At 34.6% G+C, this 13,366-nt stretch overlaps 1 protein-coding gene across 1 annotated transcript; it reads left to right on the top strand.

Annotated features, from left to right (window-relative positions):
- Positions 1–1,061: 1,061 nt before the first annotated feature.
- LOC146916593 (cysteine-rich receptor-like protein kinase 8) lies at positions 1,062–10,607 on the top strand. The gene is made up of 7 exons (XM_085718623.1): positions 1,062–2,635; positions 8,637–8,759; positions 8,862–8,983; positions 9,107–9,317; positions 9,430–9,667; positions 9,770–9,923; positions 10,129–10,607. Exons 1-7 carry the CDS (start codon positions 1,111–1,113, stop codon positions 10,429–10,431), a joined length of 2,676 nt encoding a protein of 891 aa, XP_085574749.1. The 5' UTR covers positions 1,062–1,110; the 3' UTR covers positions 10,432–10,607.
- The last annotated feature ends 2,759 nt before the right edge of the window (positions 10,608–13,366 follow it).

A 13,366-nucleotide genomic window follows, 5' to 3' on the forward strand; every position in this document is an offset into this window, starting at 1 on the left:
AGATTCAATTTATATCAGAAAAATTCATCAATACCACGAAGGTTTGTTGGGTACCACTGCAAATAGGTTTGGTGAATTAAACTTTAATGGGTTCGAGTTTGATTGAGTATGACCTTTTTAAAAGTTTAGTATGGGATTTTAACCTATTAAAAAGACTATTTCATATAAAGGTAGTTAAACAAGTAAAATGACTTGAATATGAATTGACTATAGAACTAATAAACCTATGAGATTAAACAGTTATAATACAAAATCATATGAACTAAATGTATAATGCCATATTTAAAAAAGAAAATTAATTTACTAAAAAAATTTAGGAAATTTATAATTTAATTAAAAGTAAAAAATTTATTTAAAAATAATAATAACAATAAAATATTCTTATGTAATGTATTAAAGTAGGCCGGTTTGATAGACCTGTGAATTTTTTTGTATGACATTTAATTTGACCTTTTTAGGTAAATAAATTTTTAGGGAAAAAAAAACCCTTAATTTTCTCTATTTAAAAAAAGTATGCTATGAACAAGCATGTAAATTGGTTTTTTCTACATTAGCTCCTAATGAATTAGAGGTGATTTTACCCATATCAAAAAAATATCATGTTTTTCATCTTTATTCTTACAATCAGTTATCATTTTCATCTCAAGAATATCAAATTTCTTCATTTAACATGTAATCTTCATCTCATTCGTTTTTTTTTTTAAGGAATCTCATTCGTTTTAGAATCAAATCCTTCATTAAGGGTAAATTACCCTAAATTCATCAAGGGGGTAATGTATGACTAATCGATAAGGTTTTTTTACCTGTACAACCAGTTACCATTTTAATATCATCAACATCAAACTTATTTATCACCTTCATTAAACATGCCATGTTCATCTATTTCATTCTAGAATCAAATACTATTGTCATGGTAAATTATCCTAAGCTCAAAAAGGGGTATAGTATGAAGATTACTTTAAAACACCACCTAGAGTCTTCACCTTTACTTTTTTTTTAAAGGAGAGTGTTTACCTTTATAAAAAAGCTTTATAAAATAGTGTCTATAACTTTGTTTACATATCTGTATCATCATTGCAAATCAAACAGACTCATCAAAAAAGAAATTCCATGGCTTCCTCTAATATTCTCCATTTATCTATCCTTGTTAGGTTCCTCTTTTCTGCAACTATCATGGCACAAGACTCTCCATTGTATTTGAATACAATTTGTTCCACCAAAGTTACCACACACAGCAGCACCTTCCAAAGCAATCTCATAAACCTCTTCTCTTCATTGCCATCAAAAGCCATAAGCAACATCAAATTCTACAACACCACAGTCACTAGTATAAATCCTTCTGAGTCCGTCTATGGATCGTTCATGTGTAGAGGTGACATACCGTCTCGGCTATGTCATGACTGCATAGTTAAAGCAACCAAGCAACTATCCTCAGAGTGCTCTTTGTCAAAACAAGCTGTGATTTGGTACGGTGAGTGCATGGTTCGATACTCTGACATATCTTTTTTTTCCAGGATCGATATCATCTCAGGTTTTCACTGGTGCAATACTGCTGATGTCTTAAACACGAAAAGCTTCGTGTCTTTATTGTTTTCAACCATGAATCGTACTGTAGATGAAGCAGCAAGTCCACTTATTGGTGACAAAAACAAGAAGTTTGCAACCAAAGAAGCACAAGATTCAGAAAATCAGACCCTTTACTGTCTAGTTCAGTGCACGCCGGATTTGTCGCCTAATGATTGCAGAACCTGTCTCAGTAGTGCTATTGAGAAAGTTTCAAAAAGTTGTGATGGAAAGGTGGGCGGGAGATTTCTTTATCCGAGCTGTAATGTTAGGTATGAATTATATCCATTTTATAGGTCTATTAATGTTCTTTCACCAAATGAGCTAGCTCCTCAAACAAATGATTCCAAACAAGATTCTAAACTTTCAGAAGATTCATTTTATCTTTCCTATAATTGCTCAAGTAACCACAACCCAATCACCGACAAAAACATCCAATTACTTCTGTCTTATTTGTTGTCGAACGCCACCATCGGCAAAAAATTTCATAGCCTTAAAGTGGAAGAAAATGTGTATGGTCTCTTCATGTGTCGAGGTGATCTTCCGTCTCGCCTCTGTGTTCGATGCATCAAAAACGCAACTGAACAACTATACTCAAAGTGTCATTCCTCCCCAGAGGGTATAATTTGGTACAGCCATTGCTTACTTCGCTATTCAAATCAGTATTTCTTCAATCGCTTTGAAACAAGACCTATGTTTCGCGATATAAATGTTACCAACGATCCCATCCTGGACCAAAACTTGTTCACAAATGCATTATCAAATCAATTATCTGAACTTGTCAATGTAACAGGGAACAATGATGAAAAATATATGACAAATTCATTGATATTGAATGATAAACAAACCTTGTATACTCTTGAACAATGTACAAAAGATTTGTCAAGTGAGGAATGCAATTCATGTCTAAATGATATGATCAGTAAAGAAATTCCATGGTCATATTTGGGAAGTGTTGGAGGAAGAATTGTATATCCTAGCTGCAATCTTAGGTTTGAATTGTTCAAATTTTATATGGACGGCAATGAAGCTCTACCACCTGGAAGTCCTTCACCATTTTCAAGACATGCAGGTAAACTCTTTGTTCAAGTTTGATTAAATTCTTATGAAGTGAGAAAATCAGATATGAATATTTCAATCATGAATGGTTTTCTATGAACGTGCATATAGAACATATCATTATTTTTCATCAATAGTTGATATTTCTTATGCTTTCTAGTCAGTTATCCACTCTGGAGTTGTTAAATCAGCTCAAGAAATATTTGTTTTCAATAAATTTTTGAGAGAGCAAATCATAGAAATTAGAATAATTGATATTGATCCTATAGTGTGTTTGTTAGTGTGTGTGTGTGTGTGTGTGTGTGTGTGTATGTGTGTGTTTTTTGAAGAAGACAAATTAGTTCATAGGAATTGGCACGAGAGATAATCAAATTCGAGACCTTGACAGAAGTACACTCCAAGATCACTGGCCAAGTATAAATAGATATTATATTGAGTAAAATAAAACACAAAAACTGTTGCTGCAACCATGTAAGAGATTGGTTGTACCGGATTCAGACATAGCAGAGGCTATGGCATTGAAACTTGGCTTGAAGTGTGCAAGGTATATGCGTTTCTTAAACCTAATAGCTGAATCAGACTCTCTCAACACTATCACAGCTCTTAGGGACCAGCACCATGGTCAATCTTACATAGGTCTCATTTTGGATGACAGTAAATTGTTATTTTCATCTTTTCATAGTTATGATTTAATGCATGTTAGACGTGTGGCTAATCAAGCGGCACACTATCTTGCAAAATTTTCTATTTCAAATCCGGATTGTGTTTGGATTAAAGATGCTACTAGTTGTATTTCTGTTGTCTTGGCGTTTGATTTGATGCCACACAATGTTTAATGAAAATTATTTCCCCGTCAAAAAAAAAAACACACACACACAAAAACTAAAAGGCTTTTTAACATATACGAAGCTTTACTTGTAAACCAAATAATAATAATGAAGCTTGAACAATTGTATTCAAGTACATTCTTTTTTTAAAAGGAATTGTGTTCAAGTACATCAATTGAATGTTGTCTTGACTTTCTTTTTAAAAAGTAAACAATTTTATAAGAAACTTATTACATAATAAGAGTGAAGGAGATAACTTGCAGAGCAAGTTAGTTAGTATAGCTTAGTGGTTAGTTTCTATATGAAATTGCTATTCTATCATAGTTACTATATGCCTTCATTTAGCTATATATATGATTGTAAACAATGATTACATCAATGAGAATTCACTTTTCTTCTACTTCATAATATGGTATCAGTTTCTCTCTTTGAGAGAGAGTTTGTTACGATCTATTTTCTAACCGTTTCCGCCATTAAAGCTTGAAGTTCAAGCTTCTTCTCTTATCTGTTTTTCTTCGCTTTTTCTCGTGATTCTTCTTCGTTTCACGTGATTCTTCTTGTTCCAGTTCTCAATTTCTTGTTGAGATTCTTCCTTTTCTTCACCGTTTGTGGGATTTGTTACTCGTTTATCTTCAGTTCTTTGAATTCATTCTTATTCATCATGGTGCGTAATCAACAAGCTAGTCAAGACACTGAATCTCATTTCTATGTTCATCCTAGTGAAGGTCCTCACTCTATGTTGATTTCCCCCAAATTCAACGGTTCCAATTATCTTGCGTGGAGTAGATCAATGCAGCTTGCTCTTGGTGCTAAGAACAAGCTTCCTTTCATTAATGGATCCCTCCATGTTCCAGATGATGATGACCTTAACAAAACTATGTAGGAAATGTGCAATCACCTTGTGCAATCATGGCTTATTGCTTCAGTTTCTGATTCAATTGCACAAACCATTGTATTTCATGATACTGCCTTTGACGATCATATTAGACTTTCAAGTTTACGTTCCTCCATTAACAATCTCAAACAAGGTTCCAAATCTGTTTTGGAGTATTTCACTGAGTTGAAAGCTTTATGGGAAGAACTTCATTCTCATCGTCCTCTTCCCAACTGTACTTGTCATGTTCATTGTAGATGTGCTGCACTGAGAGTTAACAAAGAGTATAGAGTTGAAGATCAAATCATCCAATTTCTCACTGGCCTCAATGATCAGTTTTCAGTTGTGAAAACTCAAGTTCTTTTACTTGATCCTTTACCTTCTCTGAACAAGGTTTTCTCTTTAGTTATTCAAGAATAGACCAACAATGTGTATGCTCCTTCTCTTCCTTCTCTTGAAGAGGGTTATGTTCTTGTGAATGCTTCAGATGCAAGAAGACCTCAAGGATGTGTTAGAGGCTCTTTCAACAAGCTTTCTGCTAGATTTTGCACTTTCTGCAATAGATACAATCACACTGTTGAGTTTTGTTATCAAAAGCATGATTTTCATAACAAACCTAATTCACAAGCTAATGTTCAGTCACAAGCTAATGCCACTTCAGCTGAATCTTCTTATGCAAGCAATGTATCTGGTAGTATTGGTTTGGCTCAGGATAAGATTGATCAACTTTTAGTATTGCTTCAGCAAGCAAATTCGGTTTCCTCAGTTCCCAACCCTTCTTGTGGCCCCACTACCAGTCACATAAGTGCGTCCCCACAAATCACTTCTGGTTACAATGCTTCCACTTCTTCTGCAGGTATATTTAGTGTCAATTCATGCTCTTTACCCTCTAATTCTCTTTGGCTCCTTGATTCAGGTGCTAATGAGCATATTTGTACCACTTTGTCTCATTTTGATTCCATTTATCCCACTAAACCTGTTTATGTTACTTTACCAAATGGTTCATCTATTATTCTTAATCAAGCTGGCACAATCACTTTTAGTCCTCAGTTTTACCTTACCAATGTGTTATATTCCCCAACTTTCAAATTGAATCTTATTTCAGTAACTAAATTGTGTCAGGCTTTGTCTTGTGTTTCTCATTTCTCTACTAATCAATGCCTTATACAGGACAAAACATCATTGAAGATGATTGGTTTGGCTAATCAGCAAGATGGCTTATACAAGTTTCATAGTTCAAATTTAGCTTCTATCAATTCTATATCTAGCACAATAAATGTACCCTGTACTTCTTTTCCTTCTACTACTTTTAATTCAAGTCATTATATTCCTGTTAAAGCCTTATGGCATTTTAGATTGGGACATTTATCTCATCAGAGAATGTATAAAATGTCATCTTTGTACTCTTCTATTACCAATAATAATAATAAAGCAACTTGTGACATTTGTCATTTTGCCAAACAAAAACATATTCCTTCCAGTTTATCTCATGCATCATTCAATTTTGAAATTATACATCTTGATATATGGGGTCCTTTGTCTGTTTCTTCCATCCATGGTCATAAGTATTTTTTAACCACAATTGATGACCATAGCAGATTTTTGTGGATCATTTGCTGAAATCTAAAGCTGAAGTTGCTCATCATGTTCAATCTTTTATTAAAATGATTCAAAACCAATTTCATGTCAATCCCAAATTTGTCAGATCTGATAATGGTCCTGAGTTCATGCTTCCTGATTTTTATGCATCTCATGGTATAATAGATCAAAAATCTTGTGTTGAAACTCCTCAACAAAATGCTAGAGTTGAAAGAAAACATCAACATATCCTTAATGTTGGTAGAGCACTTCTTTTACAATCCAAATTACCATCTTCATATTGGTCTTATGCCATTCTTCATGCAGATTTTCTCATTAATAGAATCACTACTCCTGTCCTTCAAAATCAATCCCCCTTTCTGATTTTATACAATAAATTACCTGATATTTCCTCTTTCAAAGTGTTTGGTTGCTTGTGTTATGCTTCATCTTTACAAACTCATAGAACTAAGCTGCATTCTAGAGCTAGAAAATCCATTTTTCTAGGTTACAAATCAGGATACAAAGGATTTACTCATTTAGATATGCATTCTAGAGATATCTTTGTATCTAGACATGTCATTTTTCATGAACATATATATTCTCCCTTTACCCTAGTAATCAAGATTCTATCACTTCCCAATGGAAGTACTTTTCATCTGCATCTGACACAACTCATTCCATCTCTTCTGACATTATTCATGTCCCTCCTCCTATCATTGACGACCCCCCTCCTATGTCTCCACCTAATAATCATTCACCTTCCCCCATTGTGTCTGTTCCCATTAGACAATCAACTAGAACTTCCATTACTCCTTATCTTCAAGATTATGTATGTAATAATATTCATACCTCTTCTTACCCTATTTCAAACGATGTTTCTCATAATAAATTGTCTAACCAACATTCTTCTTTTGTTCTCTCTTTACACTCCAACCCTGAACCCACATCTTTTACTGGGGAAAACAAATTTGATTGTTGGAGACAAGCTATGAAAGTTGAACTTTCTGCTCTTGAGTCAACTAGTACATGGAAATTAGTTGATATTCCAGATCATGTGAAATCTATTGGTTGTAGATGGATATACAAACTGAAGCATCATGCAGATGGATCCATTGAAAGATACAAAGCTAGACTTGTAGCTAAAGGTTACAACCAGATTGAAGGACTTGATTTCTTTGATACATATTCACCAGTGGCCAAAATGACTACAATAAGATTGGTTCTTGCTTTAGCATCTATTAAACATTGGAACTTACATCAACTTGATGTGAACAATGCTTTCCTTCATGGTGATCTGCAAGAGGATGTATACATGACTCTTCCACCTCATGTGTCACCATCTAAACCAAATCATGTTTGTAAAATTGATGAAATCTCTATAGGGCCTCAAACAAGCTAGCACAAAATGGTATGAGGAGTTGACTTCTGTATTGCTGCAACAACATTACATTCAAGCAACTTCTGATCGTTCACTATTCATCAGGAAAACTGATTCATCTTTCACTGTTTTACTGGTGTATGTGGATGATATCATACTGGCTGGTGATTCTTTACCTGAATTTGAACATATCAAAACCATTTTGCATGCTTCCTTCAAAAGTAAAGATTTAGGCCAACTCAAATACTTCCTTGGTCTTGAGGTTTCTCATTCTAAGCTTGGTATCTCATTATGCCAAAGAAAGTACTGCTTAGATTTATTATCTGATTCATGCTCTATCAGTTCAAAAACTGTTTCCACACCTTCTGACCCATCCATCAAGCTTCATAATGATTCTTCACCTCTTTATGTTGACATCTCTTCTTACAGAAGATTAGTTGGCATGTTACTCTACCTCAACACTACAAGGCCTAATATCACATTCATTACTCAGCAGCTTAGTTAGTTCCTTTCTAAACTAACTTAAATCCATCATCAGGCAACTTTAAGAGTTCTCAAGTATCTCAAGGGATGTCCTGGAAAGGGTCTTCACTTTCCCAGAAGCTCTTCCTTACAATTGCAAGGCTTCTCTGATGATGATTGAGCTGAATGTATTGACACTAGAAGATCAATCAGTGGTCAGTGCTTCTTTCTTGGAAACTCCCTGATTTCATGGAGAACCAAGAAACAGATGAATGTATCTAGATCTTCTTCTGAGGCAGAGTATAGAGCATTGGCTTCAGCTACATGTGAACTTCAATGGCTTCGTTACTTACTCAAAGATTTACATATTCAATGTCCTAAGCTTTCAATTATATTTTGTGACAACCAAAGTGCAATTCACATAGTTGCTAATCCCGTCTTTCATGAAAGAGCCAAGCACTTAGACATTGATTGTCACATAGTGAAAGAGAAGCTTCATGCTGGCATTCTCAAGATCAGTTGCCAGATTTCTTCACTGAACCTCTCCTCCCTCAACCCTTTTGGTATTCTTTTATCCAAGTTGGGCTTGATAGATATCTATCAACCTCCATCTTGGGGGGGGGGGGGGGGGGGGGGGGGGGGGGGGGCTATTACATAATAAGAGTGAAGGAGATAACTTGTAGAGCAAGTTAGTTAGTTTAGCTTAGTGATTAGTTTCTATATGCTATTGCCATTTTATCATAGTTACTATATGCCTTCATTTAGCTATATATATGATTGTAAACAATGATTACATCAATGAGAATTCACTTTTCTTCTACTTCATAATAAAACTTATGTTTATTTCTACATGTAAATTATGACATTCATAAATATTAATGGTGTTGTGCAGAGAAGAGGACAATTATATTCATTGTTGTCTCTATTATTATTTTGTTGATGTTCTTCTCTATTGGCTACTTTTTGATGAAGAGAAGGCTAAGAAAGAGTCGTAGTACTATTCTTCGAGAAAATTGTAAGTATTATTTATGGAAGAATAAAAAAAAAATTGTTGAACTTGTAATTTCTTATATACTTTAACAAGTTTAAAAACCAAAATCAAATAAATTTTATCTAGTTGGTGAAGAAAGTGCCACGTTAGAGCCACTGCAATTCGATTGGGTGGTGATTGAAGCAGCAACCAACAACTTTTCTAAGGACAATTACATTGGCAAAGGAGGGTTTGGAGAGGTTTACAAGGTGAGAAAATGCAAAAAACTCTATGGGAATTGAAAAGAAAAATCCATCCAAATGTAACATATAAACTAAATTGAAAGTATTGTTCAAAGGGAAAGGAATCCTTATTTTTTAATATATGATTAGGGTATCCTTTCTAATGGACGAGAAGTAGCTATAAAGAGGCTTTCAAGAAGTTCTAAGCAAGGTGTAGAGGAGTTCAAGAATGAAATTCTATTGATAGCCAAGCTTCAACATAGAAATCTAGTGACATTTATTGGCTTTTGCCTTGAAGGACATGAGAAGATACTTATTTATGAATATGTTTCCAACAAGAGTCTTGATTACTTTTTATTTGGTATGACACTTTTCACCTAAAACTCTTTCATTTGTTAATATTAAGATTCATGCATTACATATATAGTTTTTTGTATAAATGGACTCATTTTATTTCATGAACAATTTTGTAGATTCTCAACAGCAAAAGTTGTTAACTTGGGTTGAACGCTTTAACATCATAGGAGGAATTGCTCGAGGAATTCTTTATTTGCATGAGCATTCTCGACTCAAAGTTATACATCGCGATCTCAAACCTAGTAATATTCTATTAGATGAAAATATGATTCCTAAAATTTCAGATTTTGGTTTGGCACGGATGGTCGAAATAAGTCAAGAGGAAGGAAGTACAAATAGAATTGTTGGAACATAGTAAGTTTCAAATGTTCACTACTCTATTATCTTTTTCCGGTTCTTATTGATTACGCTACAATTAAGTTAAATTAACATCAAATTTATTTTTTTTTTGTACAGTGGTTATATGTCTCCAGAATATGCAATGTTTGGACAATTTTCTGAAAAATCAGATGTTTATAGTTTTGGAGTCATGATCTTAGAGATTGTAGCAGGAAAGAAGAATATTAGTTCATATGAACCACAACATGTTGCTAATAGCCTCTTGAATTCTGTGAGTGTAATGGTCTAGCAATTGTATCTTTTTAGTTGAAATAATCTTTGATCAGACTTTACATACTTTTCGGACCAATTTTGGATATAAATCTTGTTTTACCTAATAATCTTATAGCTTAGACCAAATGGTATATATTCTCTGCACTTTAATATATCACAATCTACCAAATAATTGAGAAATTTAATTTGACATATTTTTTCAGGTATGGAGACAGTGGATGGATAAAACACCTTTAAATATATTGGACCCAAATATTAAAGGAGATTATTCTAAAACTGAAGTCATTAAGTGCATTCAGATTGGTTTATTATGTGTTCAAAATGACCCGGATGCTAGACCTTCAATTTTGACAATTGCTTCTTATCTTAGCAGTCCTTCAATTGAGTTACCAACTCCACAGCAACCTGCATTTATCCTGCAAGGTAGAACTTATAATGAATATGCCAATAGTTCTTCCCTATTCTCTAGCAATGGAATGGCTTCAAGTACTTTTTTTCCTCGATAGATTGTCAGGTTTTCTTTTAATTGTATTATTGTTGTGAACAATATTTGTTCTGACCTCAATTTCTATTGAAGAGGATAGGGAACGGGAATATGTAATTTGTATAGCTTTGTTGGTAATTAAAGAACGTAATTACTAGTGATAAAATAAATTGGAATGATGCATTGATTGAGACCGAATACAATTTGACCTAATGTATGATCTCAAAGGATTGATATAACTATATGATAGAATATGTGTGGTCGGCTAGGTTCACTGGTTTGAGCAAAAGGTTACAAAGTTGGAGGTACATGGGTTCAAGTCTTGGTAAGAAGAAAAAACTAACTTGACAATTTTTTTTAAGGAAACATGCTTATAGCATTTCATTAAAAATGATATTGTTAATACCATGCGGGATATTAAAATAAATAGCGGGACTAACTAATAATGTGGTCTCTCCTCCCTAAAAAAAATGTGATCTCTCCTGCAAGTGCGTGAACAACCTCATTTGTTTGTCGTCTCGTAAACTCAACCCGAGAGATTGTGAAGTGATTAGTAAAGAGAGATTGACGAGCCAAAAATATATGTCCAAATTCGGAAACATCTTCTTTGCAAGAGTGGAAGACATCATGAATGGTTTTAGAATCCGTCTCAAAGTCAACATTATAAAATTGCATATCACTTAACTACTCCAAAGCATGGGAAGAAACACAACCCTAAATATGGAGAAACACTTCTCTGCTAGGGTTTTAAGGTTTGCTTCAAAATGTTCTCTCTCCTCGCCATAACTGCTTTTTTTTTGTGGACTTCACTAACTCTGGTTGAGCTCCGGTGACATCTTTTTCATCGTTCTCTTTGCCAATTCTCTTGCGTCTTACTTCCCTCATCCTCAACACTACTCTCCGCATCTCTTTTATGAGTTTTGGTGTTCGGTGATGGTGGTTGGGTTTTCCGGTGTGGTGGTGTTTGGTTTTTGAAGTAGTTATGGTGGTTTCCTCTTGTTTTGGGGTCCATGTTGATCGTTTTGATGTCCACGATTTGTCTTTAACCTTGATTTTTCTTAGATTTTATTGTTGGACCAGAGACTTCACTCCTCAAGCTCAGGTGCAAACTCATGCTCATATATGGGTTAGGTTGATGCACTTGCCACAAGAATATTGGAGGAAGAAGACTCTTTATAATATTGCTTCAGGTTTAGGTACCCCTCTCACCATTGATGATGTTACTTTGAACAAGCGTTTTGGACTCTTTGCTAGAGTTCTAATTGATGTTGATTTATCTGAGAAACACTTTGAAATTGTTGTTGTTGAAAGAGAGGGACATGCTTTGCCCATAGCAGTTCAATATGAGAAACTACCTTCCTATTGTGCTAACTCTAAGATCTTGGGACATAATCTTCAAAATTGCATGAAAATAATCTCTAATAATAAGAATGAATGTCCTGTTAGAATGAAATCTAGGAATGATTTAACTGGGAAGAAATATGCTGAGAAGGATTTGATTGGGACGAATCACGTTGATGATTTCTTGTCTGGCAAACAACAAACTGGTAATGACTTGTCTGAAAAGAAACAGGTTGTTTTTGAATTGTCTGGTACGACACAGGTTGGAATTGATGTGTATGGTAAAATATAAGCTAAGAATGTGGACAAACTTGTTGGCAGTTCTATCTCTGAACCTATCATTGTTGAAAACTCTCAACACTCTGATGCAAATTAAATGCATGAGGTTTTTGATGCTTTAGATCATTTTATTGTTCAAAAAACCCCATGAAAGGAAGGAACTAGTGTTGATGTGACTGTTTCACCGATAATCATGAAGGATAAGGATCCTTCAACACTAGTTCTTCACAACTCTTTTGATTTGTTAGAGGAAATCAGTGAACTTCCTTCTGGGGAGACAAAGTTACCTGACATGGTTGCTGCTATCAGTTCAAAGGATATGCACTTAGGTAGCATTGAACATGATATGCATGCACATTCATTCCACAGGGTTGTTTATGTGTCATCTGGCCAAACTTGGGATCCAAATAATGTTATGCAGTGTGATTCTGCTGAGTCGCTTACAATTAGTGGAATCTGTGAGTGCTTATGCTGAGATGCCTATTAATAATAAATTGGTAGAACCCGTGACTGTTATGAAGGTGAGAAAAACACAAGAAGGGGGGGTTGAATTGTGTTTTTAAAAATTCTTCGTTTCTCCTAAAAACTGAACACACTGGTCAGAAGCTAAGTGAGACAACTTCTGAAGTGATGATCAGAATCTGAACGCAGCGGATAAAAACAGAGAGAGAGAGAGAGAGAGAGAGAGAGAGAGAGAGAGAAGAAGAAGAAGAAGAAGAAAGACATAAAGCAATTATACTGGTTCCTTCCACAATCCGGAAGTAGTCCAGTCCCCCTTGCACTTCCAAGGAGATTTCACTAAAATGTAATATCTGATTACAATTGCTCAAGCACACAGCAAGAGACTTCCTTTGCTCAAGCACACTTCGCAAGAGTCTTCCTATGCTCAAGAACACAATCAAGAGACTTCTATGCTCAAGCACAACTGCAAGAGACTTCTAATCAAACAAGATTACAAAGAAAAATGTTTGAGATTGAACACTTGATATACAATTAGAGGTGCTCACAATACAAATCAGATAAGACTTTAAGACTTAAGAATTTCTAGAATGATGCTTTGAGAAACAGAAATTCTAAGTGAATGCAGAACAATTTCAGCAGAGGTTTGGCACTCCTTTCGTTCAGCATTACAAAATCTCTAAGTCCTCACTCCTTTATATAGAGGTGTGAAAGAGACGTTGTGAAATTGACAGCACATCAAAAAAGTCGTTGTTGAAGCTTGATCTTTCACCAGTGATCTTTTGCCTGATTTGGTTGTTGTCCTATGAAGAACCAATTTGAAATCCATTCCCATTGTGAAAGAACATCTTCTGCAGGCTTGGTTGTACATTCAGAGC

Source organism: Medicago sativa, chromosome 6, assembly GCF_051527215.1.
Source record: "Medicago sativa cultivar Bolivia chromosome 6, Bolivia_mono, whole genome shotgun sequence".
NCBI lineage: Eukaryota > Viridiplantae > Streptophyta > Magnoliopsida > Fabales > Fabaceae > Medicago > Medicago sativa.